Genomic DNA, 25,653 nt, shown 5'->3' with positions numbered 1-25,653 from the left:
TCTCGTGGGATATACTCACTCATTTTTTATATTGAAAATAAGCACAAGAAGTTGCGGAATCCACTTTCTTGCCTTTTTGCAGAATCCCCGTTGTCCGTCTATTTCTGTCTTTGCCTGTCAGACCTCCAACTGGTCACATAGATAATTATCCTATTGTAAAGGCCTCATCGCGCACAACAACCTTGCAGACGGCCCACATTGTACACATAAGGCAGAGCGAAAGAAATGGCAAGATCACGTAACGGAATAACTAGAAGCGCCGTCTTGAGAGCATTCCAGCTGCAAATATGATAAGATATGACATGAACGGACTACGAAAACACGTATCTTGAAGAATTCATGCAGAAAGAGAAAAAGTTTACTTTATAGCGACATAGTCCACCCAACATTTGCGAAAGCATCGAATGGTTTGGAAATTGGCACAAGACCAAATTTTAGATAACATAGAAGGGGCTGCACTCGCCAACTAGATGGAATTAGGATGATACGCTTTTTCAGGCGTATTTCGACGCGCGCGCTGGATATTCCCTACACCTACAAACAATTATACATGAATGCAGGTAACATTCGGCAGAATCTGAAGATCGCAAAGCATACGGGCTTACAAACTTAAATTCGGCTAACCCGGTCTTACCGCTCGAGTCTCGTCTGAGAATTATTCCTCATAAACAGTTCTTGAACAGATTCAACTCAAAGCTTAGAACACGAAGCCAAACTTGGGGTTTGTCAAGCATTGCATCAAGTTGATAGGAAAGGGTGGCGTTTATGCCGAAAGTGGTCTAAAGAATTTCTTTTCCCGGTTTTGAGGGCCATTTGGGTCCAGATATATGCAGGGCAGTTCTGGCCAATCAAATGAGCCGAACCATTAGCGTGCATATTCCCAGATATACCCCTTCAGAGACTTCATCACGCGTAATTATAGGAACCTGCAATGCAGGTGCACCCAAATTGGTACAGCTGCAGTGCGCACTGCTAGTACAATACTTGAGTAAATCCGGCAAGTCCGGTTTGGACAAACCTTCTCCAACGATCTCCCTGTCTAAACAGGCTATTCTTTTCCACTTTCCATTCCGCCCCACCAATTGGAGATTCCAGCACCAGCCTTTTTTGGTTTTGGCAGAATCCCCGTGCTAATTTCCCCCAAACCAGTTTCCCATCCTTGTTCATCTTCGCTCACCTTTGAACCTGATACTCTTTTTTTTCTTTGGATATTTTTATTTACCAACCCATCAACGGCCAAGTTTCCTTTTTTTTTCTTCAATTGCTACTGTACCTGTGCACTGAGTCGAGTGGGAAGCCGCAGCGCCAAATATTTTTGTTTTATTCTGGTTCTTTTGCTTGTACCGAAGAAACAGAGTTCAAGCCTCTTGTCCCCAAACACGATCAGGACATCAATATTAAAGGCCCCACTGCTCCCTACCATAAGGCGATCCCGGCACAAAATCGCGCGCTGGTGATTTTTTTGCTATCGACGAATTTTCAAGTTCGATAGTTCACCTCAAAGCGGAAAGTTTTATTGAGGCAGAACCTCTCATACTACACCCGCAACGACCAGAGTTATTTGCCAATCAACACCAGTCAAATTCATCGCTACTCAAACGATTGTATCAAGTGAAATCAAAAATCAGTCACTTGAACTAACGGAAGTCTCAACTTCTTATCGCATTATCAATTTCATCTTTGACTTCAAACTCACAATCACCACTGCATTCAACCAGCATGTCTAGAGAGAACTCAGGAATCGATCCTACGAGTATAGACATCATGAACTCGATACAGACCCAGCCGCAACTGGTGAGCTCTGGTTCCGCCAGCAATGTGAACGTGTTTTCTTCTACTTCGCCAAACATAGGAAGACAGCTTTCGAATGGAAACGTGAACTCCGGCCTAAACAACTCAATGGCCCAATTATCGCTGAACAACTCTCTTCCTCCGCAACAGCAGCAATTTCAAAGCTTTTCAATTCGTGTGAAAAATGTACCTTTGGACATTTCTCCAAGAGAAGCATACGTGCTGTTTGCACTGTCTGACGATCTCATCAGTGTTGAACTACAATATAGTACTCCAATTCATGGCAATTCTTTCAGCACGGATAGTGGGGAGCTTTCGACATCTCCTCTCGCTAGTCCCTCGAGCATCCCTACGATAGTGGCCAGATTCGGCTCCCTGAAGTCAGCTCAGACTGCCGCAGTCAAATTGGACTCCAAGATGGTTTTCGGCCACAATTATCACCCTGTCAAGATTGAATTTGAGGAGTTGATGCAGAGCATACAAACAAACGCAAACTCTATTGGAAATTCGCCTCTTTTATCTTCAGCCGCAGTTGCTGCTGCCACCAACGGTTACATCACATCACCACCAAACTCGGGCTCGACCATGTCTGGAGGTGTGGGGAACGGGTTGCCTCCATTATCGCATGCGGGGTCTTTCAGTATCAATAACGGTTCAATGCCGCTGCAGCAGAGCCAGTCGCAGCCTCAATCCCAGCAGGGCCAACTTCCTAGTTCTGCGAACGGTTTCATGCAGAAAAGGCCTTCTGTCGGGTCACAGAGGTCCAGGTTTTTGTTTGGAGACTCATTCAACGGTGTTGACGATATAAACGCTGGCTTGAATGGCAAGTCTATACTGCTGATGGAGTCGCAAAACGATGCCAGGGAGTACGATCAGTTGGTTAGAGGAGGTCCATGGGGCTCGAACGAAAGCCCCAACTCTGTGCCACCTCCCAATATTCAGCAGCCGCAGCAGCAGCAAATTCAAGGTCAGGCCCCCAATATGGATTGGGATAGAAGAAGACAAGGATCTGCATTCTTCTCGAATCCCCCTACGAGTCAGGGACAACCAACTCCTACTGGGTTAGGATCAGGTTCTCTGCAGCAGAGCCAGGTTCCGCAGTCCAATAACCAGCCCATGCAAATTCCCTCCCTGGGCCAACCCAACGTTTCTTCTTCGAACACTATCACATCTCCACAGGCTCAACCCCAATCTCATCAGGCATCAATTCCTGATCTTTCGCTTCTCGCAAGAGTTCCACCACCAGTGAACCCGGCAGACCAAAATCCGCCCTGCAACACTCTTTACGTGGGAAACTTGCCTCCAGATGCTACTGAGGCAGAATTGAGAGCGTTGTTTGCCCCGCAGCAGGGTTTCAGGAGATTGTCGTTTAGAACCAAAGTTTTGAACCAAAACGGTGCTGCCTCCAACGTCTCCCATCATTCTCATGGTCCCATGTGTTTTGTTGAGTTTGAAGATGTTGCCCACGCTACCAGAGCTCTGGCGGAGCTCTATGGCCGTGCCCTTCCAAGACCAGGTGGAGTCTCAGGGAAAGGTGGCATCAGACTGAGTTTCAGCAAGAACCCCCTTGGAGTTAGGGGTCCTGGCCAGCAAAGAAGATCATCCACTAACGCTGGTTTTGGATATCAGCAATCCCAGCCTCAAACTCAATTCCAGCAACAACAGCCTCTTGCTCAACCGCAAACCCAGCAAAAGTAGACTTTCAAGTCAAAGCGAACATTATCTTTAGCATTGCAATCATGAGCAACACCATATGGACAATCTCAACAAGGGAACCTTTATCATTAAAACATCCCATTTTGTCATCATCACTTTTGCCGGGCTGTTGGACCGTATTGACTCCCAATAATCTCCGTCTTGCCCATGTTATTGTCTCTTTTCTTGCTTCATCGATCATCACTTATCTTTACTCATGGACATTCACGTGCGCTAGCATTCATTCTGCGAAAAACGCCTTTTCCCTCTCGATTATTATGCTGCTTGCTTATTTTATCTTTTTGCGAAGTGGTTGATCTGATCCACTAGACCGCGGGAACGGTCTTCCATTTCAAATCATTTCCTTTTGTATTATTCCTTCTATATCTGTCATTTATAGTTATGGTTGAACCTGTATTATTTTCAAAATCATTTGTAGAGAATGTTCATTAGATATCCAAAACTTTGCAAAATCTCAAAAAAAGAAAAAACGCCAAATCGTATAAATTTCATAAAAAAACCGTCATCTTAAAATAACGCATTGAACGAGCTTCTTGAAAACGTTAAGTTCAAGATCTCACTAATATCGTGGGAATCAGCAGCAATCACAGGATCATGGTGAGTGTTGAATTGTTTAACGACAACGACCAATCCTGTGCAGCTTTTGAAGGCATTTCGTATTTCGTTCCGTTTCGGATCCTTCTTATTCTGCAACCGTTTGCTCACCTGTTTGAGGAACTTAAGGGCATACATTTGGGTGTCTCTTATATAGCCCATATTATCCACAGGAGTCTCCAAAGCTCTGCGGCATTCGAATAAAATTCCACCTCTCAAAAATTCCTCCTCGAGTCTTGGGAACCCTCTTCCACAAGAACTCGCATTGTAGAGATTGTATGGAGTAACCAATGCACTTGCCAGACTGAACAGATCGGCCCGAATTTTCGCATGTGCTCCAGAACTCTTCAACAGTTGTACAAGCATGCTAATAATGTTTTCGTTAAGTATTGCATTTCTGAAGGGCTCGTCAACGGAAGGTTCTTCAATAGCAGCCTCCATTATTCCCAAGATCATGCATAAATTATGCAGCTTATCCACCGATGGGTGTTTTAGATACTCATTTGCCAAGGGAACGAAAACCAGAGGAATTTGGAGACTTTTTAGTGGAGACTCCACACTGCTCTGTATCATGTGTTTCTTGAGAATCTGGTCAAGAACCATCAACTGACAGACCTTCAACGTCTTTTTCAAAACACCTTCCGAAACGGTGCCATTGATTAGCTTGAGAAATAACCGCGACAGTCCATCACGAAGACACTGCCTTTTGAGACTTGTGTAAAATATTGTAGTTTTCTCACAGAGCAATTCCACCAGATTCAACGACTCCATTATCAGTTCTGGGGAAGTGCTTTGGATGGAGTAAACCAGAACTCCTTGACTGAACTCTTTATGGGTGAACACACATCGACAATTGGCATTTCCCCTAATGGAATTACCAAATCCTCGTATTATTGAAACCTTGAGCGAATCTGATAATTCTGGATTGTGAAGTTTGTCAATAAGAACTCTGGATAACGTCGTTGTGCCAGACTCCTTCGATGGCACGAAATGAACATATGATCTAGCAGTCACATGTCGCGTCATGTTCCCAAGAATGTCCACCACACGTGCGCGGTTGAAATCACTCAAAGAAGCGTCATTCAAGAGAATAAAGAGATTTTCCAAGAACTTCAGTTCAACCACCATGTAGTCCACCAGACTAGTGTTAGTTGCGTTCTCAAAGGCAGTAACTTTCGCTAGCAGTTTCAGGGCGAACATCAATTCTTCAGTATTCTCGGATCTGAAATCTCCCACAAATTTCACCAGAGCTCGTATTATGTCTGGATGTTCCACTATCTCGACCAGAAATTTCTGGCGTAATACAAAACAGCTTCTGGTCTCCTTGATCATGCACTGTAGCAGCTTGATAGTGGGTAAAGGCGCAGCCAAGGAAATCTCAGCAGACTCATTATCCCGTACAAAATTTCCGAGACTCTCAAGTAACCCATTTGACAAACTGTCATACAATATCGCATACTTGTATCGGGATGGAAACTTCTCACATTCCTCCAAACAGAGCATCATGCTCTCCGCATTGGGCTGCATTCGTAGTTTCACAGCCATTGCTTTTACGGAGGACTGATGGCTGTTCTCGCCCTCGTGTAAAATTTCACAACTGAATATGTCGTCGTAATAACCCACAGTGTTCCTGAAAACAATGTTATTGGGGCATTTCCGTGGAATATCACTGATTTCCAGGGAAGACTCCCCCAGGTTTGGTGAATCCGAGGTCTCCCGTACCTTTGCCCTATTCACATTTAAGAAAGAGAACGATTTCACGACTTTAGCCATGGTTAACAGGAGGTACCCTGGGAAAAGCCAGAAAATTCCAGGAAAACTCCTGGGAAATACCTTTGGTGGAAGTCTTTTCTGGATTTAAATTTTTCAACATTCCAGGAGTCTTGGCTGAAGGCTTATGCAGCACATGCATCACATCATCGCACCGTGCATTATGTGAGCATTCATGGGAGGGACAGGTAGCTGATTGGCCGGTTAAGTCTAAGCATATCCGCGAATACAGGTAGATAATATGGGGTTTACTACTTGGTTATACTTATCGGTGATTAAGAGATGCATGCAAACGACTACGCAAAACTCTGGGTTTTCCTGCCTAGTACAGCCGCATGTATCGAAGTCTTATCTAGACCATCGTTGAAACAGCTCGTGCATTTCCACACACAATCACCAAATCCCGATTCCTGGCAAATTCCAATTAACTTCTCCGGTAATTCGCATCACCATCATACTAAATAAAAGTGGACGCATTTTTCAATTGCAACCGGCCATCCGAACGTCCCTCCTCTTGCCCTTCCCCCTCCCCTTCCGATATACGTGCACATTTCAATTTGACAGTAGGCTATCTCTTGGCATCACGTGACATTTTGCGATCCTAGATTCGGTTCATTTTTCAAAGGCCGCACCGAGACGTAACCAGACATCGGAATAGTTTTTCATTAGAACAGGCTTGCAAGACTCTACGTTATTTGATCTCAAATTTTCAGGTAGTTGCCCCTCAGCCTAAAATGCCCTCCATAGACGAGAAAACGAGTGTTACTCCAAGCACCGGGTCAGACTCAGAAAGTGTCAACTCTGAGACCGCATCCAGCCTATCGTCAACTTCCCCATCCTCTCCTTTCGGACTGCCTTTAGACTTTGAAAACCTCAATGGAACTGTTTTGACATCTCCACACACGCTGGTGGCCTCCGTGGTTTACTTTCTTTCTGAGAATGTCTTCTCATATGCTGCACCGGGTGCTGATGCCGCTTTAGATGCTCCTCTCCAACTATGGAGAACTTTTCAGAGAAAAAACTATCAGGGTGTTGTTCCTGAGTTGAACAGATTCCAGGTCAGATCGGGTGCTTCTAACGCTTTGCTCGGATATGTCTCTCAATCGGAAACGATTCCGGTCTCGGTTTTCGCTGCGGGCTCTGCTTTGAACTACATGCTTCCCACGCTGTCTAAGGCTGGATCCAAGCTTCCATTGGCTCTGAACGTTGCCGCCTTGGATTACGATACCACTACCAGCACTCTGGTTCCAGACTACTTGACTCCAATCTCTACAGCCAGAAGTTTGGGCTGGCAGGTGATCACTCCGTTTGACGCAAACGAGGCCCAGTACACCTCCATCCTGGCATTGGCCCTCTCTCGCGTTCAGACCACCGTCAACTTGTACGACGGCCCCAATTTTTTGAGAGAAAGTGGCCTGACTAAAAATGTGATCACCAAAGACCAATCTGCTCGGATTTTCAAGGCCTTGCTGGAACAGGTCCCAACTTGGAAAACATTGCCTGCTTCTAAGAGGGTCCATGCTGCATTGAAAGCTTTGAACGAAGTCTCCGGTGTCTCACCCATCAAATCGTTTGAATATTCTGGTCATGCCACTCCTCAGACCGTGTTCGTGACCTATGGTTCTGTTGAAAGCAAAATTTTGCTGAATACCGTAGCCAAATTGGGAGCCGCTAACGTCTCTGTGGGTGCAGTTGCGGTCAGAGTTCCTTTGCCTTTTGACTCGGAGTCTTTTGCTGCTGCAATTCCAGCGACTGCGCAAAGAATAGTTGTGATTAATCAGGTCTCTGGTTCTTCTTCGTTCTTGAAACAAGACGTGGCTTCAGCGTTGTATTTGGAGAGAGGACCTCAGATTAGAGTCGAAGGTTACCAGTACGCTCCAAGCCATGTCTGGTCCCAGTCCTCGATGCAGTCTATTATTAGCTCATTTGTGGTTGTTCCTGAAGCATCTTCAACTTCTCCTTCTTCTGGGAATTTTCTTTTCTGGTCCAAGGACAACGCCAAGTTGGTTGATCTGCCTTCCAAGCTGGCTCATTCTCTCTCTCTGGACCCATCCAACCACGTTAGATACAGAGCCAAATATGATAATGTTGCTGCTGCTGGAATGTTCCAAGCCCAGATCACTACTTCGGACTTCCATGCTGGCGAAATTGACGCTGCAGATGTAGTTGTGGTTGAGAGTGCCGAGGTGCTGGATTCGTTTAACGTTCTGTCCAGTGCCAAATCTGGTGCTACAGTCTTGCTTGTCTCTTCTAAAAAAATCGAGGACATTGAGTCGTATGCTGAGTCGCTTCCCGCTGCCTTTAGACGTGCTTCTGTCAAGCGCAACGTCAAACTCGTTGCCGTTGATCTGGAGTCGGTGGGTGAAGAAGAAGCTACTCAAGGCCGTACTGCAGCCATTGCTCTCCAAACAGCCTTCTTCAAGGCTGCTTATCCAGCCGCTGATAAGGGCTATATTGTTAACAAGGTTCTTGCTTCAGCAGGTGCTGAAGCCGAACTTTTGGCCGTGGTTATCGCTACTTTGGTCTCCAAGGTTGAGGAGGTTGGTATTAAGCAATTGTCCACCAAGAAGGAGTGGGCCGATGCTGTTTCCGAGGAAGAAACTGTTCTTCCTAACCGTTTGCTGGAAACTTCTTTTGAGGCAAATCCAAGATACGAGCCATCCCATGATGCTCCAGCCTTGGAAAGCTCTAACGAAGCCAAAAAGAGGGTTGTCTTCAAAGAGAGTTTCAACACCCAGAGCCAACTTAGACCAGACTTGCCTGTTCGCAACTTCGTGGTGAAGGTCCAAGAAAACAAAAGATTGACACCTGCTGAATATTCTCGTAATATTTTCCATATCGAGTTTGATATAACTGGAACTGGGCTCACCTACGATATTGGTGAGGCTCTCGGTATTCATGGAAGAAACAACACTAAGGACGTCGGTGAATTTTTGGCCTCTTATGGTTTGAATGGCACCGATCTCATACAGGTTCCTCACAGGGAAAATGCCGATATGCTTGAGACCAGAACCGTATTCCAAGCCTTCACTGAGAACCTGGATATTTTGGGTAAACCACCCAAGAGATTTTACGAGGGTTTGGCGGAATATGCAACTGACTCAGGTGAGAGGGCCAAGCTGGAACACATTGCCTCGGCTGCCGGTGCGTCCATCTTGAAAGAGTATCAGGAAGAAGAGTTTTACACTTACGCGGACATCCTTGATTTGTTCCCTAGTGCCAGACCTTCTGCCGGTGGATTGGCCCAGTTGATCGCTCCTCTCAAGAGAAGAGAGTACTCCATCGCCTCTTCGCAGAAAATGCACCCAAATGCCGTTCACTTGCTCGTGGTTGTTGTCGATTGGATCGACAAGCGTGGCAGAGTCAGAAGTGGACACTGTTCCAAATACTTGTCTGGTCTGAGCGTTGGCACCGAATTGGTGGTGAGCGTCAAGCCATCCGTCATGAAGCTTCCACCTCTGTCTACCCAGCCTATCGTCATGGCTGGTTTGGGTACCGGTCTTGCTCCTTTCAAGGCTTTTGTCGAGGAGAAATTATGGCAAAAGTCCCAGGGTCTGGAAATCGGAGAAATCTACCTTTATTTGGGTGCCAGACACAAGAAGGAGGAGTATCTGTACGGTGAGCTATGGGAGGCCTACCTGCATGCAGGAGTCATGACGCGTGTGGGTGCGGCGTTCTCAAGAGATCAAGAATTCAAGATATACATCCAGGATAAAATCCGCGAGGATCTCACTGAGCTCACCGAGGCTATTTCAGACAAAAACGGTTCGTTTTATCTGTGTGGCCCTACATGGCCTGTTCCAGACATTACTGCATGCCTGCAGGACATTATCACCAACGATGCTGCTAAGCGTGGAGTCACCGTGGACTCAGCCCACGAGGTTGAGGAAATGAAGGAGACTGGTCGTTATGTGTTGGAAGTTTACTAGACCTCGATTGCTATATAATCTCAAATAAACCCTCCATCCATATAGGTGTCCAACTTCCCCAGAGTACTTTTCATATATGTCGCATGCGATGCGTGTGCAGCCCAAGATTGCCCTCCCCGCCCCATCCCGGTCACCCGCCGGAACCAAACCCGGCCGGGCCCCAGAAAGGAAGGCAGCTATCTGTTCCACTATCTTACCTTTTAGCAATCACATCTGAGCTGTATTTTATGCCAGTTTTTTACTCAGTTTATGCGATCTTGTTATAAATCTGGGATCATTTCCGCGGAATAGGTGGAATTCTGATTTTGACGTTGGTGAGGCGTTGAACTGGAGTCCCACTAACCTTACAACAGATCAGCACCAGCACAACATCATGGAGTCACCACAAGGCTACGCAGACCGGATAAACTCCATTAGGGAGAAGGAGTATCCCCAGCTGATTGATCAAGGCACCAAGACTTCGCACGTGTATCTCGACCATGCTGGGATGACATTATACTGCAAATCGCTCCTCACAGAGTCCACCAACAGACTGCTATCAGGAATCATGGGAAACCCCCACTCGCAATCGCTAGCTTCTCAGAAAACAGAAGCGCTAATTAGTTCTGTCAGATTCAAGGTTCTAGAACTCTTTCAGGCGGATCCTATGGTGTTTGACCTGGTATTCACTTTGAACTCCACCGCTGCTATGAAGATGCTGCAACAAGGACTTTCCGATACTTTTGGATCCTACTCCTACGCATACAACAGTCACAGTCACACATCAGCTGTGGGACTGCGGGAATATTCTTCAGACTTCTGTTGTTTTGATGATCCAGAAGAGGTGGCTGACCAGCTCTCTAGAGAGTCCAGTTCGAATCACCCAATACTCATATCTTGGTCTGGTCAATCCAATCTTAGTGGAGAAAGGTTTCCCATAGGAGAGTGGAATTCGCGCTTCAAAGAAATTGGTACTAAGAGTTCCAGGACTGCATATACTCTACTGGATGCTAGTGCTCTTTGCACCACATGTCCACCTAGTCTTAGCGACTCTGAGACCGCTCCCGATTTCATGTGTCTTTCATTCTACAAAATGTTTGGTATGCCCGATATTGGAGCTTTGGTTTTCAAGAAGTCGAGTGCTTTGGAGTGCTTTCGAGGAAGGAAATACTTTGGTGGAGGAACCACTGAGGTTGTGGCTCCCGATCAGGCATTTCACGTGAAGAAGCCCGCTCTCTTTGATTCGTTACATGACGGTACGTTGCCTGTTCACTCGTTGGTCCAACTGGATACCGCTATCGACGTTCACAAGAGCATGTATGGATCGTTTGAGAATATCGCGAATTACGTGAAATGGCTCACTGAATATTGTGTTTGCAGGATAGAGAAGGACCTAGTGTTTCCCACCACCAACACCCCAATGGTCAAGATATACAGCAGGTTCTCCTACGACATGCAGGGTCCTATAGTGGCATTCTCACTAATGACAGAGTCTGGGTATCCACTAGGATATTACGATTTCGAGAAGTTTGCAAGTGCAAGGAACATTTCATTGAGGGTGGGGACCGTGTGCAATCCAGGTGGTGCTCTCAAGTGGCTTGAACGTACCACCGAGGATGTGATTAATGACCATGCTAAAGGACACAAATGTGGAGATCATATGGATGTCATGAATGATAAACCAACGGGTGTTGTGAGAGTTAGTCTTGGGGCTATGTCATCTAAAGAAGACATTGATACTTTGGTCGAATGTATCTATGACTTCACAATAGACCACATTTCGAACTCGCGCAGGAATCCGAATACGGCTGAGATCAGCGTGAAGAGGTTAACGATATATCCCATCAAGTCGTGTCATGGGTATGACATCCCACAAGGGGTGGAGTGGAAAGTTTCTTCTAATGGTTTGCTGTATGACAGAGTCTTTTGTCTGATAGGACTGGCTAACAACGCTCCTCTTGCTTTGAAACATCACCGAAGCATGGTCCACGTGAAGCCTTCGATCGATATCAATACGGGCATCATGAGAATAGAGAATCAATACGGAGAGTTTGTTGAACTAAACATTTACTCCATGGAGCAATATGATCTTCAAACACTCGCTTCTGCCGAAGGAAAGAAATACCGATGCGTTATGGATACCAAGATAAGGGACTTTCTGTCATTGACCATCGAGACTCCCTGCGTGCTAGGATCTTACGTTTCGAGCTCAAATTGGGCTAAAAGTGGGTCTATGCAGAACAAATCAGCTTTCTTGCTGTTGACACAGCCCAGTCTCGATAGCATAGGCTCTGGTGAATCTTTGCTTTCTCCCGTGTCCAGCCATTCTAGTGGTAAAGACACTGACAATGACTCAGATGTATCGACTCCTTCTTCGAGTGTTTCTTCTTTTTCAGGGGAGAACCTTGCTCCTAGATTCCGTGCTAACATCCTGGTAGACGGTGTCGGACTCGTTCCGTACGAGGAGGACTTTTGGTCCGAAATATCCATTGGAAGCGAAGGACTCGTGATAAAGACAATGGAAAGATGTGACAGGTGTCACATGATCACAATTGACTCCAATACGGGAGAAAGAGATCCTACCCTCTTTTCCATTTTATCCAGAGAAAGGAAGGAGAAGGGCAAGGTGTATTTCGGCAGCAACATGAATTTGGACGAACAGTGCTACGACAGGGAATACAAAATAAAGATAGGAGATAGACTAGTTGTTGCGTAGTCTCAAAACGGTTTATAATGTATATTTAGGTTTAATTTTGGGAGTTATTGGGACAATCAGAGTAGTTTATCAGCTTGTGATACTTTGTCACTTTGTCACTTTGTCACTTTGTACGTTGTGCCAAAACCAAGTTCTCATGCTGTCATTTTTCAGCGTGCATTTATGCATGAAGATGCTAGACTCTGACACCGCTTTAGTTAAAAACCTATTGGAACGCTGTGTTACACGGACGGTCACTTCGTGATATCAAGTTATTCTTTAGACAATCGTCCTCCAATCATGTCCGATCCGATAGACCTTGCCGCTATTTCCGATGCCACCACCAGTTGGCAAAGTTTCAAGAACCCTAATTGGCGCGCTCCCAAGAGAAGGCATAAACCCGCCAAACAGCTCATAGGAGACGAGCAGAAAAGAATCCAAAGCAAAGATCCCTCAGAAAGAGACATCGAGAACGAGGTGACATATTCCACGCTGCAGGCTCCTCCTTCGCTCAAGCCAATAAAGACTTATTGTGATATCACCGGATTGCCTACTAGTTACAGATCTCCTCATAACCAGGTGAGGTACTACAATATGGAAGTGTATGATGTGGTGAAAAATCTGGCAGCTGGTGTTGACCAGGAATATTTGGGCTTAAGGGGTGCCAATGTGATATTGAGGTGAGCAATGTGTATTGGAGAAGACGCAGTCCAAAGAATTGATATGATTGATCCACTTGAATGCGACCCCATTTTCGCATGGCCTACCGCTTATGTGGTAGTGATATAATAGTTTGTTCAAAGACGAGCCCTATACTTGAGGGATGGCGAAGGGAAAACTCTTCTTAGTTACTTTTCAATGTGGAAGTCGCCCTGATTCCTCCATTTGACAACGATCTCCTGATTACATCGTCTTTGTTTCAGCCGCGGCACCGTTCCATTTCGTCACTATATCCTTTATCCTCTTGTCGAATGTGGGATTCTCAATCGATACTATATCCTTGGATGACCTGAACGGGTTGCATATGAGTCTGAGATATGCTTTGTGTATATCCTTGAAAACCTGGAAAAGCATCAATTCTAGTTAGTATCACCTAATGTACATTATTTCAATACCTTCGAACTTACCTCTGCCAATGCGTCTTCAGAAATCTCCTTCTCTGAAGTCCCCAGAACAATTTTGAGCCCCGTATTCGTCTCGAACCCATACACGTATATCCCATCTTGTATGAACAGCAAGTTCCCCCCTTTAGGCGCGCGTTCGTAAAAAGGTGATTCAAAGATGTCCAGCGACATATGAGAAAGGAAGTTATACTTGAGCAGTTCGTTAACATTTTGCTCGTCGATGAATGATATGGTTTGTTCTTTGGTGGTGTCTGTGGTTCCGGTGGTCTCTGCAGGGACACCTTCAGTGGACCTATCCGTCGTTATCTCTGGATCTTCAGCTGTTGCTTCAGATTTTTGTCCCAATTCCTGATCGGCGGACAACCCTTCATACTGAGAGAACGGTTGAACGTAGAGAGGGCGGTTCTATCAAAGCACACGTTAGTATATAGACATGTCATTTGGTGGAGACGAAAATGCCCACTTACGTCTCGCGTTATGAGTGAGACAAATCGTATTGCCATATTCAATTCTGTACAACAAAGAGACTCTGAGAATCTCAAGTAGAACCACAAAAAGCTCCTTCAATGTTGCAATTGCTAGACTTAACAAGACAACTTGGCTATTCCACAACGTCTTCCAATCAGACCGCTGTATCGACCCGATCATCATTGACAGTCTAATTTTGGCATACCCCAAATCTCATGAGCTACGATAAGAGATTAATGCTAATGTCATACAATAAGTCTATGGATAGTACAAAATCATTAGGCCTCATCTTCAATGGCTTCATCCGATTCAGAGTCCTTGTACATGTAGAATTGCACAAAAATAAAGGCATCCTCAAAAATGGTTCCAAGCGAACCCAAGAGCCACGAGAGGTTGATGAGGATGTACTTGGAGTCAGAACGGTAAAACAAAATCTGAAGAGCATATGTCACGTTCCCAAAAGTGGAGAATATGAAGAAAAGAATGCTGAGTCCCTTGCATGACTTTTTGGACCAGTTCTGGTAGATCTGGGGCAGTCTAGCCGTTAGATACAAAAAGGCAGAGATATAGCCCAATACCTGGGGTCCGAGTCTCAACTCGACGTCTGGAATTTCATCAACAGGATCAGAATCTGGACTTGATAGTAAATAGCCCATAAATCCTGCTCCTGTCACGAACAGTAGTGGCAAAACGAATTTGACGAAAACAGTCTGCTTGCTTGGTTCCATGATCACGCTCACTATCGAGCTCCGTCTGGACCGATGAGACCTGTGGGATTTGTGCGATGGTCTTCTGCCATTGGTGGATTCGCCAGGAAGCAAAGCTTCGTTCTCCCCTGAAGCAGTCGATGAACGGGCCTTTATATTCTTGGGATAAATCCAAGTATAGTACACGTAGGACACTATCACCATTCCGTCGGTAAAACAGAACCAAACTGCCAGTAGAATCACCTCGGGCAACAAACCCGCCCACACAGAACCAGCTAGGTTCGCGATATCACCCAAGAACCATAATGTCAAGAACTCGATTGATATTCCGTCCGCGCTTTTCAATCTCCATTGCTCCAGCAGCTGGGGCATAAGAAGCACAATCCAACATGCCAACCTTTGTATGTTAATGACTCCGTAACAAGACAGATCCTGGAAAGTGTACTTACGAAGTGGAACCTGCAATTCCCGAAAGAGCAGTCCTCAAATGGGACGGAACATATTCTGATTTCATTGCCATTGAAATCGTCTGCCACATTGTGCAAATGCTGATATGTGTAGATAGTTGCTGCTAAAGATCGTTTCAGTACTGATACAGCTATCTTGGATCTTGATAGGCCCTTTTCGTGTAAGGCGTGTGCAGGCAAATGTGTGGTGCACGCTAGAAATCTAGCGGTCGGTGGTCTTCTGAAAAACTTTTCCTCTCTCTTTCCTCTGGCTTTGCACCAGGAATACCAACCAAATATCGACAATTTCCTATATTGCACTATCAAAATGGTATGTTTTAGTCTTCTGGCTAAAGGATAAAGATTCGTTAGATATCTCTCCCGAACACACGTAGATTCCCTCCTCAATTTGACAGTCCTCGGTGTGTTCAAGGAGCATATATTTTTCGTTCTTTATATTATATGACCTTTAACTTTTAGGAGTATCTTCTGAGTTTTGATGTTTCAATCACGCTCAGAAGAGCATCCATACAATATTCTGATCGAATGTGTATGCTTTCTTGAACATTACAGGCTGAGTTTCTCCTGAGAAACTGTAGAGGTTGGAAGAACTGTGAAAGGAAATCCTTTTGAATCTTCCAAACGTGAATTTTGTTATTAACAATTTCCCCTCAATGATCCAGCCATCAAAGAAAGTTGCCCCAGCTCCTTTAGCCAGCAAAAAAGTTAGCTCTAACTCCAGCAAAAACCCTCTCTTTGAGTCGACTCCAAGAAACTTTGGTGTAGGTCAGGCGATCCAACCAAAGCGCAACTTGTCTCGTTTCGTGAAATGGCCAGAATACGTCAGATTACAGCGCCAGAAGAAAATTCTGTCGTTGAGACTGAAGGTTCCTCCATCCATCGCCCAATTCTCCAACACCTTGGACAGAAACTCCGCTGCTGAGGCTTTCAAGCTCTTCAACAAGTACAGACCTGAGTCTAGTGCTGAGAAGAAGGAAAGACTCACAAAGGAGGCTGCTGCCATTGCTGACGGAAAGAAGAAGGAAGACGTTTCGAGCAAGCCATACTCTGTCAAGTACGGTTTGAACCACGTTGTCTCCTTGGTTGAAAACAAGAAGGCCAAGCTGGTGCTAATCGCAAATGATGTCGACCCAATCGAGTTGGTCGTTTTCTTGCCAGCTTTGTGCAAGAAGATGGGTGTTCCATATGCTATTGTGAAGGGTAAGGCCAGACTCGGAACTTTGGTTCACTTGAAGACCGCAGCTGTCGCTGCCCTCACCGAGGTCAGGGCAGAGGATGAGGCTGCCTTGGCCACTTTGATCTCGACTGTCAATGCCAACTTCACCGAGAAGTACGAGGATAGTAGAAGACACTGGGGTGGTGGTGTCATGGGTGCTAAGGCCCAGGACAAGATCGCCAAAAGGGCCAAGGCCATTTCCGCTTAAACTACGTAATTATTCCGATTTAACCCATCATGAACCTTTTAATCCCAATCAGATAATATAGGCATTTATATGCTGTAACAATGCATACGAGATAGGATGATAGAAATACGAGAGGGTCTGAATTACATCACGTGACTTTATTCAGGGCTGCAACCCTTTGAAATTTGCCCCGACGGCATGGGTCTTCCCTTAACACTTCCTGAAGAAGATTCATTCAGTTACATGTATAAACCACATAGAAACCAAATTAATCGGTATGTACATGATTATCTAGCACATTTGGAGAGAGAGTATTGCAATGTTGTTACTGGAATTTCTTTAGCACCAGAACCGTTTGGAATCAGGTGTGATCATGGTTGAAGGTGAATAATTTATCAAGATGGATGTCTACGTCAGCAACAAAGATCAAAACTGCAAATAAGACCAATCTGAAGGTTGATGTGGATGATCTGAGACTTTAAAGATTCATTCGCCAATTCAAACTGGTTGTTGGAGGTTATTGAGGAACATCAGGAGAATTCTATGATGTTAGCTTGACAATTCACAAAGGGAACATGTCCAACCCATTCAATTTGCTACTACAGATCCTTACGATGACTGCGCTTGCTCTCTTTGCATTGTCAGTTACAGCTCATACTAACAGCTTCTCTAGAAATGGCTAAGTCAAAGAACCACACGGCTCACAACCAAACCAAGAAGGCTCACCGTAACGGTATCAAGAAGCCAAGAACTCACAGATACCCATCTTTGAAGGGTGTTGACTCCAAGTTCCGTCGTAACCACAGATACGCTTTGCACGGTACCGCTAAGACCCTTGCTGCTGCCAAGAAGGAGACTTAGATGGAGTTGGGAGTATGAAGCCGAGAAATTTTGGTGTTAACAGGTCAGGTTATCTGCATAGTTAGTGCTATCTGGTAGTTTGATATTGATAATAAAACGTTTGCATCTGCTACGAACAGATAAGTGTAGTTCGAGGTATGGCATTCAGTCAAAATCGTTGATTGGTATTGGTACTTAGTTGCCATGCTAGGTGATTATTTTCGATTGGATTCTAGATCTAGCTGCATCACTTCATGAAGAGTTTGAATCCTGAATTCTCGTTTGGAATGTCAAAACGCTCAAGTAATACTCCAAACATTCACCGCAAGCACTCAGTTAAAAAACCCACAGTAACATACCGCTCGCAGTATTGTCATGGCTACGTCAATGTCACGTCCTGCGTTGTACGCTTGATCACCAACAGAGCAACAACAAACGTCAATGCCGCACTCCCAATCAGCATGAAGGGGAATGAAGGAGATGAGTCGCCGATCAGCCCTCCTATTCTGGTGGTGGTCATCACTCCAATCTCCGCAATCAGAGTGGACACTCCAAGAATGCACCCTTTGTTCTGGAAGAACTTCTTCTGCGAACTGATGTTGGAGATCATGGTCATGGACATTATGATAAAACTGATCTCAGCCACGCCCATGAGGCACGCAAGAATGTATATGCAAACACTGTGATCTGGGGTCCGGATAAATGCCATACCAGCAAACGCGATGATTCCTATCACATTTGCAACAAGTAGATTGTTCACATGATTTCCAAACCTATCTATCAGCACTCCCACTATAGGCGCAAAGATCAAGGCGCAAGTGTTAGTTAGGCCAGACAATATGGATGACAGAATGTATGCTTCACGACAATGCTCCGCGTCTGCCACAGAGCACTTTCCCGAACTGTAGAAATACTTATTGATGTAAAAAGGAAGGAACAGTGTCACTGTTATGGTGGTACATCTCCCCATAACAGCAGCAAAGTAGGCCAGGAATAGCAATGGGTTTTGCAAGCTGAGCTTGAATCCATGCTTCACCGCGAGCAAATACGTCTCGTGGGTCTTCTTAGTTCCATACATAAGAGCATTGGTAGCAGATTCTGTTTCGGTGGGGTTTGCTCTGAGCTCTCCAAGCTGGTCGGGTTCCTCCTCAGGCGAGTATATGTTCTCGTGCTTGTAAAGACCTTTGAATAGAATCAGTGCCAGTAAAGTCGTAACCAGCCCTACAGCCTTGTAGGAGCTCTTGATGGCATCTTTCTTTGATTGAGTCTGACCAAAATAAACAGGCAAAGTCAAAAGAAACAACACCGCAAAGACTGCACCTACACCACTGGCAATGCCCAGCACAGAGGTCCGTTTTCCTTCCCTGCGTGTTTTGTTCAACTCGTTCAGCTCACCAAAAGTTGCCTGAGAAGGAGGTTCATCAGTGGGTTGTTCTTCCAAATTCTCTTCTGGGGGTGTTTGGTCTGCCAGTCCGATAGAGGTCTCGATAGAGGTCTGTGCCAGCTTACCAAGTCCGAGGGCAGAGTTATTGTACTCAATCAACATTACGCTAACAACACTCATTGAAGCAGTTGCTCCGACCGCAAAAAGCAGTCTCCAGATAAGCATTCCTGGAAATACGGAGTTCGCGAAAAACCCAGTTCCCAACAAAGCAGTCCCCATTATGGCCAAGCCTGCCACTTCTAGATACCTGGAGCCTATCCTATCGCAGCACACACCAACAAAAGGTGTCAATGCGATCACCACCAGCTGGTCGTAGAAGGTCAGTCTTCCCAAGTAACTTCCCACTTTTTCCTCCATTCCCAAAGCATCGGTCATGAAGAAGCTCTGTGTGGCCCCGAGGAACACCATAACAGCAATATTGGCCATTGAGGCAACCAAGAATGCCACAAAGTTGATTCTTGTATAGGACGTGATATGAGAATATATGGCTGGTTGAGGCATGGTGATGTATCTTTTGGGGAGAATTTTCAAAAAAGCTCCTGGGAAGAACACAATGGCAAATACAACAGCTTTAATGTTTAACTGGGAAACCTTATCCGTTATTGCACGGTTCAAAGCAGCGTGCCGGTACCAGGATAAAAGTCTATTTGAGGAAGCTTCTCAACGAGCAAATTACGGGATTGGTGGGAAATTTCTGTGATTGTAGTGGATGTATCGGAGCACGGGTGTTCTTTTTATTCAAATTGACTACTTGTTGTGAATAGGAAGTTGGTTGGAATGGTTTTAAGTTGAGTACCATGGGCCTGGGGCATTGCCGATAGCGGCAGGTGATTTGCTAATGTAGTTAGCTTGAGCCAAACTGGACAGGTCTGTAATCATGGCGTGCGTCGGTCGATCTCAGGCATTGTCCAAAATAGTTCTCCTAGTGCTTTCAGAGAAGGCTTGTCTATCAGCTATACGCGATTCCACTTGGAAATGGCATCGAACAATCATTGATCACAAGTCTTCGGGCAGTTGAATACACAGCCTTATCTGAACCATCTCTCCACAATATGGATTTGAGGTAGTGTCCCACACAAACACGTTACACGACCTTCTATTCTTCAAAATCAAAACAAAACACGCACCAGTCAAGCCAACCTTCATCTTTATTTCCCACCGAGCAGGATGAGAGTAGAGGAGCTCATTATTGACGGTTTCAAGTCATATGCTGCCAGAACCGTTATATCTGGCTGGGATGAGCAGTTCAACGCCATCACCGGTCTGAATGGATCGGGAAAGTCCAACATCCTAGATGCCATATGTTTTGTTCTCGGTATCGCCAGTATGTCTGTGGTTAGAGCTTCCAATTTGCAAGATCTGATATATAAAAGAGGCCAGGCTGGTGTTACGAAAGCGAGTGTTACTATTGTCTTTGAAAATAGCGATAAGTCGAAATCGCCATTTGGTTTCGAGAATACTCCACAAATCAGTGTAACAAGGCAGGTCGCACTAGGAGGAACTTCAAAGTATCTGATAAACGGAAGAAAAGCACAACAGCAAGTTGTTTTGCAGTTATTCCAAAGTATTCAATTGAACATCAACAATCCAAACTTTTTGATCATGCAGGGAAAGATCACAAAGGTGTTGAACATGAAGCCTGCTGAGATTTTGTCTCTGATTGAGGAAGCGTCCGGTACGAAAATGTTTGAGGATCGCAGACAGAAGGCTGAAAAGACTATGGCAAAAAAGGATGTGAAGCTGGTTGAAATCGGTGCTATCTTGAAGGAAGAGATCGAGCCAAAGCTGGAGAAACTGAGAAGTGAGAAAAGGTTCTTCCTGGAATACCAGGATACCCAGACTGATCTGGAGAGACTCACCCGTGTTGTCTCTGCTCATAGATATCAACAGGTTTCCGCAAAGTATCAGAAGTTGGTGGATTCGTTGAGCAATCGCGAACAAAACTCTACTGTCTTGAAAACACAATGTGAAACACTCGCTGTTGAGATTGGATCTTTGGAAGAGGACCTTCAAGAGACTTTACGAAAGAAGCAGAGTGAACTCAGTAACAGTGGGCAGTTCAAGGATCTTGAGGTTCGTGAAACCACCTTGAATAATGACATTTCAAGACTGCTTACTCAAAGAGACTTGAAAGCTGAGAATCTCAAGGAAGAGCAAATAAAACAGCAACAGATGGAAACCCAGGTTCAGCAATTTCACAGAACGCTGCAATCTGGTAAGGGTGGGTTGGATGCGTTGAAGTCAGCCCATTCCGCTACCGAATTGGAACTGGATGAGTGCAAGAAGCTTCATAAATCCAAGGAAGAGTTGCTGTCTACATTATCGACCGGGCTCTCGTCGTCTGGATCTACAGAGAGCGGATACACTGGACAGCTCCAGAATGCTCGCAAGCAACTGTCTGATAGTGGTGTCAAGGTGAAGCAGTCTCAGCTCCAGATAAGCCACTTACAGAAGGAGATTGCTTCTAATAAAGCCAGAGTCAAGTCTGCTCAATCAGAAATTGAAGAGCTCATGCATAATAAAGAATCTCAAAAACAAACGTGTCAGGCACTTCATGATAAGCTCGGCAAGATTGGGTTTGATCCGGACCGTTTCAAATCTCTGAAGCAAGAAAGGGCGTTGGTCTCAAAAGATCTTCAAAATGCTCGTAGAGATGCTGAAGGTTTGAAACGGAATCTTTCAAGATTGGACTTCAGCTACTCAAAACCATCCCCCAACTTCAACGATTCGTCGGTCAAAGGTGTTGCTGCTCAGTTGTTTTCAGTTAGTGATGAGAGTCTGGACTACGCTTCTGCCCTGGAAGTCGCTGCTGGAGGAAGGCTTTATTTCGTGGTTGTGGACACTGATGTTACCGGTTCTCAGCTTCTCGACAAAGGTCAATTGAAGAAGCGTGTGAGTATCATCCCGTTGAACAAAATTTCTGTCAGAAACCTTGATCCAAGGGTGGTGGACCTTGCCAAAGAACTTTGCCCAGGTAATGTTGAGGCTGCCATTGATCTGGTGGAGTACGATTCTGAAGTCGCGAAAGCTATGCAGTTTGTATTTGGAGGTAAATTTGTGTGTCGTGATGGTGACACTGCTGAAAAGATTGCTTTCCATCCAAAGATCAGAACGATGTGTGTTACTGTGGACGGTGATACCTATGAACCAGGTGGAAGGTTGTCTGGAGGTGCCAGAAGATCGAAATCTTCGATGCTCGTCGCGATTCAGAGATTCAATAAGGTCAACCAAAAAGTCAAGGTGTTGCAGTCAAAGCTTCAAAACATTGACCAAGAATTGAATGAGCTTTCTGCGTTGAGTGAGCAGACAAAGTCGCTGCAGCAGGAGTACAATGTTGCTCAGCATCAGCTTAGCATTATCGAAAGGTCTTTGGAATCGAATCAGGCGGCTACGCTACTAAAAAAGCAGCAGGCCAGTCAGGAAGAGATCGAGTCCCTCAAAGAATCGGTTAAAGAAGAAGAAGCTCAGATGTCCCAAATTGAAAAGCAAATAAACGATATTGAGAAGGACATGAAGGAGTTTAACTCTAATAAAGGCCAGAAGCTCGAGGAGCTGAAGTCAGAAATCTCCGGTCTTGCTAAGAACATAGCGAAGCTGGAAGATATTTTGGAAACAAAGTTCAGTGATTACCAGTCAGCCCAATATGAGAGTGACCAGGTAGTCGATGATCTTGCAGCTTTGACAAAGAGCGTTGAGGAGAGCAAATTATCCATTACCGAACTGCAATCTCAGATTCATGATCTTGAGGCATCAATCGCTGAACTGCAGGCGCAATTGAGCACCGTCAGCGATAGATTGCAAGCAGAGAGAGCAAAAATGGCGAGCATAGATGAAGAAGTCCACGATATCAAGTCTGTTCTGGATAGGAAGACGAAAGAGTCGAACGCCAAAAAGTTAGAACTCCAGAAGCTAACGAATGACCTGGAGAAGTACGTGTCTGTCAGAGACTCTTTGAAGAAACAATTGCAAACTTTGATTGAGGATAATGAATGGGTTGCTGATGAAAATGAGGTGGCCAGTGTGCTTAAAGAAACTCCAGATATTGACTTGGAAGAGTGCGAAGCTAGAATCTCCAAATTAGAAGACCGTTTCCAGGGAATGAGGAGAAAAGTCAACACTAACATTATGAGCATGATTGAAAACGTTGAGAAAAAAGAGCTGTCTTTGAAAAATATGATCAAGACGATTGAGAAGGATAAATCCAAGATCGAGGAAACTCTGACCAAACTGAATGAGTACAAACGCACCACTTTGGTGGAAACTTGGCACAAAGTTTCTACTGAATTTGGGCAAATCTTTGGCGATCTGCTACCACAAGCATTTGCAAAGTTGGAACCACCCGAAGGAATGGATGTCTCTCAGGGTCTTGAGGTAAAAGTCAAGCTGGGAAAGGTCTGGAAAGAGAGTCTTGTGGAACTTTCAGGTGGACAGAGGTCTTTGATTGCTCTCTCTTTGATTCTGGCATTGCTCCAATTCAAACCAGCTCCAATGTACATTCTGGATGAAGTTGATGCTGCTTTGGATCCAAGTCACACGCAAAACATTGGACATCTGATCAAGACCAGGTTCAAGGGTTCGCAATTCATCATTGTGTCTTTGAAGGATGGTATGTTTTCGAATGCCAATAGGATCTTCAGAACCAGATTCCAAGATGGTACCTCGATGGTTACTACGTTGAAATGAAATACCAGCTTATTGGTGTGCATCACATTTTAATACTAATTTTGCGCTTACGCATGAGGGAGTTCCTCTCTATCGTAACTTTTCGTCCATACAAAGTAGTCCATCCCGTCATACTTGTCAAACTGTTTCTTCAGAATAATCTGATAGTCAAGTACTCGAGGCAGGATCACCACAGTTACCAACCAGTAAACAGCGCCAAGACCCAAAATGCTAAGGCCCACCAAAGCAAAACTCTGATCTCTCTGACTTCCCCATGGTAGAAAGGGCGAAATCACAATTGACAAACTCCCAATCAGACAACAGTAAATGAGAGCTGTTGGTGCCCTCAGTGGAGCCCTGATCATAGGAAATCTGGGACGAAGTTTGAACAGCAGCGCTGCTGACAGGATCGCATGGAACAGCTGGTTTGGGTATATTTGCATGGAGACGATGTAATTGTATATTCCGGATTCTGCACGAGGCAAACAGATCACGAGAGATGATATCAAACCATGAAGCAATATGGATGCCAGAGGTGATCCCCATGGTCTGTTCGAGAGTAGGATTTTGGAGAACGGTAAGAAACCCTCTCTGGCAACGGCCTGGTTCAGTCTCGAATCTGAATAAACCACCACAAAGACGTTACCAGCAGCTGATACTGCAATTATCGAGGATAAAAACAGCTCTCCCAACTTTCTCCCAAAAATCTTGGTGAAGAACAAAGCACCAACCAATTGGCCCTTGCCCAAAAGCTCGTCATGGGGGATCACCACCAAATATGAGACGTTCATCAACATGTACGCAACCATGATGATACCAAGCGACAATGGACCAGCCACCTTCAGTGTCTGTATAGGATCTTTGATTTCGTTCTGGACTGTGTGAGCAGTGGTCCAACCTCCGAAGGAGTATATAGCCTTCAAGACTGCACTAGCGTACAAAGATCCTGAGAACTTCGAAAAATCTGGAAATCGCACCAAGTCTGCTCTTGAAAGATTGTTTTCTATATTTGTGACTGAGCTGGGCAGAATTAGAACATAAAGACAAACTGCGGTGGTGATAAATAGCAGAAACAATTTGACACCTCCAATGAGGTTCTGTGCCAGAATGCCAAACCTCCTGGATATACCGTGCAATATCACGGCAAAAAGAATAAGCAAGACTCCCAGCTTCTTGGATTCGTACTCATCACTAGGAAGTCCAAGCGAGTATCTCGCGTATTCGCCAAAAACAATAGCATTGGTCGAGGACAACGAAAACAGTACTGTGAAGCAGCCAAAAACAACGCTGGCTAAAAACTTTGGGTTAGGGAAGATGTACTCGAGAAATATCTTGGTGGCCCCGTTTACAGGTAACAGAGAGCCCAGTTCAAGATATAGCGATAGGCCACTGAGTGCGATAATTCCACCCAGGATCCATGTCAGCAAAAACAAAGGCACCGAACCCTGGCAGTCCGTGAAGATGCCACTGGGGGTTGCAAAGATGCCAGATCCCATCATCCGCGCCAGAAATAAAATCGAAGTGGAATAAAGATCCAGGATCCGAGTGTGTGGGAGGCTCTCGTCTAACGGAATCAACGGCCTCACCACCAGTGTTTTCCCGTTCGCATCCTCCACCAGATCCGCATCTGGGGTATCTATGTTGAGTACTTTGACGGGGATGTCATCCAGTATGTCAATCGGTATGGGCAGAACAGGTAAAAGCGGCTCTGTCTCGGCCGATTCCATACTTGATGCCACCACCATTGATATTCTATTCCACAACACGAAAACGCGTCTTGTCCCTGTAACAGTTGAACTTCGTGTACGTTATCACAAACTGGCAGCCGCTTCTTGGAAGGCCAATGTTCGCCCTACTGAAATTTGACAGGCTTATGCAACATTATTCACCCAGTCAATTCTAGCAGTTTGACCGAGCCGCACTGCGGTGCCAAGTCTCGTGTGCTGTTCCTCATGCGTTGCTCCAACGTCATTACTTACACAAATGGGATTTCATTCTTGAAAGGCGCTCACAGCAAAGTTAGAGTTGCACTCTTGTGGGGTGCATTAATAATCGTGCCGTTGG

General features: G+C 45.2%; 14 protein-coding genes across 14 annotated transcripts; 7 read left to right on the top strand and 7 right to left on the bottom strand.

Annotated features, from left to right (window-relative positions):
* Window positions 1–1,719: 1,719 nt before the first annotated feature.
* KUCA_T00003959001 (uncharacterized protein) lies at window positions 1,720–3,489 on the top strand (the record flags this gene model as incomplete). The annotated part of the gene is made up of 1 exon (XM_022602426.1): window positions 1,720–3,489. One exon carries the CDS (start codon window positions 1,720–1,722, stop codon window positions 3,487–3,489), a length of 1,770 nt encoding a protein of 589 aa, XP_022459971.1.
* Window positions 3,490–3,493: 4 nt separating this feature from the next.
* On the bottom strand, window positions 3,494–3,688 carry KUCA_T00003958001 (uncharacterized protein; the record flags this gene model as incomplete). The annotated part of the gene is made up of 1 exon (XM_022602425.1): window positions 3,494–3,688. The coding sequence occupies one exon, from the start codon at window positions 3,686–3,688 to the stop codon at window positions 3,494–3,496; it is 195 nt and encodes a 64-aa protein (XP_022459970.1).
* A 326-nt stretch (window positions 3,689–4,014) lies between these two features.
* Window positions 4,015–5,874, bottom strand: KUCA_T00003957001 (uncharacterized protein; the record flags this gene model as incomplete). Its single annotated transcript, XM_022602424.1, has 1 exon — window positions 4,015–5,874. One exon carries the CDS (start codon window positions 5,872–5,874, stop codon window positions 4,015–4,017), a length of 1,860 nt encoding a protein of 619 aa, XP_022459969.1.
* Window positions 5,875–6,605: 731 nt separating this feature from the next.
* Window positions 6,606–9,800, top strand: KUCA_T00003956001 (uncharacterized protein; the record flags this gene model as incomplete). Its single annotated transcript, XM_022602423.1, has 1 exon — window positions 6,606–9,800. The coding sequence occupies one exon, from the start codon at window positions 6,606–6,608 to the stop codon at window positions 9,798–9,800; it is 3,195 nt and encodes a 1,064-aa protein (XP_022459968.1).
* A 373-nt stretch (window positions 9,801–10,173) lies between these two features.
* KUCA_T00003955001 (uncharacterized protein) lies at window positions 10,174–12,495 on the top strand (the record flags this gene model as incomplete). The annotated part of the gene is made up of 1 exon (XM_022602422.1): window positions 10,174–12,495. The coding sequence occupies one exon, from the start codon at window positions 10,174–10,176 to the stop codon at window positions 12,493–12,495; it is 2,322 nt and encodes a 773-aa protein (XP_022459967.1).
* Window positions 12,496–12,774: 279 nt separating this feature from the next.
* On the top strand, window positions 12,775–13,158 carry KUCA_T00003954001 (uncharacterized protein; the record flags this gene model as incomplete). Its single annotated transcript, XM_022602421.1, has 1 exon — window positions 12,775–13,158. The coding sequence occupies one exon, from the start codon at window positions 12,775–12,777 to the stop codon at window positions 13,156–13,158; it is 384 nt and encodes a 127-aa protein (XP_022459966.1).
* A 219-nt stretch (window positions 13,159–13,377) lies between these two features.
* Window positions 13,378–14,101, bottom strand: KUCA_T00003953001 (uncharacterized protein; the record flags this gene model as incomplete). The annotated part of the gene is made up of 3 exons (XM_022602420.1): window positions 13,378–13,536; window positions 13,602–14,003; window positions 14,066–14,101. 3 exons carry the CDS (start codon window positions 14,099–14,101, stop codon window positions 13,378–13,380), a joined length of 597 nt encoding a protein of 198 aa, XP_022459965.1.
* Window positions 14,102–14,344: 243 nt separating this feature from the next.
* On the bottom strand, window positions 14,345–15,145 carry KUCA_T00003952001 (uncharacterized protein; the record flags this gene model as incomplete). Its single annotated transcript, XM_022602419.1, has 1 exon — window positions 14,345–15,145. The coding sequence occupies one exon, from the start codon at window positions 15,143–15,145 to the stop codon at window positions 14,345–14,347; it is 801 nt and encodes a 266-aa protein (XP_022459964.1).
* Window positions 15,146–15,218: 73 nt separating this feature from the next.
* KUCA_T00003951001 (uncharacterized protein) lies at window positions 15,219–15,311 on the bottom strand (the record flags this gene model as incomplete). Its single annotated transcript, XM_022602417.1, has 1 exon — window positions 15,219–15,311. One exon carries the CDS (start codon window positions 15,309–15,311, stop codon window positions 15,219–15,221), a length of 93 nt encoding a protein of 30 aa, XP_022459963.1.
* A 582-nt stretch (window positions 15,312–15,893) lies between these two features.
* On the top strand, window positions 15,894–16,664 carry KUCA_T00003950001 (uncharacterized protein; the record flags this gene model as incomplete). The annotated part of the gene is made up of 1 exon (XM_022602416.1): window positions 15,894–16,664. One exon carries the CDS (start codon window positions 15,894–15,896, stop codon window positions 16,662–16,664), a length of 771 nt encoding a protein of 256 aa, XP_022459962.1.
* Window positions 16,665–17,318: 654 nt separating this feature from the next.
* On the top strand, window positions 17,319–17,504 carry KUCA_T00003949001 (uncharacterized protein; the record flags this gene model as incomplete). Its single annotated transcript, XM_022602415.1, has 1 exon — window positions 17,319–17,504. The coding sequence occupies one exon, from the start codon at window positions 17,319–17,321 to the stop codon at window positions 17,502–17,504; it is 186 nt and encodes a 61-aa protein (XP_022459961.1).
* Window positions 17,505–17,862: 358 nt separating this feature from the next.
* On the bottom strand, window positions 17,863–19,428 carry KUCA_T00003948001 (uncharacterized protein; the record flags this gene model as incomplete). Its single annotated transcript, XM_022602414.1, has 1 exon — window positions 17,863–19,428. One exon carries the CDS (start codon window positions 19,426–19,428, stop codon window positions 17,863–17,865), a length of 1,566 nt encoding a protein of 521 aa, XP_022459960.1.
* A 666-nt stretch (window positions 19,429–20,094) lies between these two features.
* Window positions 20,095–23,610, top strand: KUCA_T00003947001 (uncharacterized protein; the record flags this gene model as incomplete). Its single annotated transcript, XM_022602413.1, has 1 exon — window positions 20,095–23,610. The coding sequence occupies one exon, from the start codon at window positions 20,095–20,097 to the stop codon at window positions 23,608–23,610; it is 3,516 nt and encodes a 1,171-aa protein (XP_022459959.1).
* Window positions 23,611–23,657: 47 nt separating this feature from the next.
* Window positions 23,658–25,334, bottom strand: KUCA_T00003946001 (uncharacterized protein; the record flags this gene model as incomplete). Its single annotated transcript, XM_022602412.1, has 1 exon — window positions 23,658–25,334. The coding sequence occupies one exon, from the start codon at window positions 25,332–25,334 to the stop codon at window positions 23,658–23,660; it is 1,677 nt and encodes a 558-aa protein (XP_022459958.1).
* Window positions 25,335–25,653: the final 319 nt, after the last annotated feature.

The sequence above is a fragment of the Kuraishia capsulata genome, genomic scaffold (assembly GCF_000576695.1).
Source record: "Kuraishia capsulata CBS 1993 genomic scaffold, Kuraishia_capsulata_scaffold_4, whole genome shotgun sequence".
In the NCBI taxonomy this organism is placed as follows: domain Eukaryota; kingdom Fungi; phylum Ascomycota; class Pichiomycetes; order Pichiales; family Pichiaceae; genus Kuraishia; species Kuraishia capsulata.
This window is presented reverse-complemented; position numbering and strand designations above follow the sequence as displayed.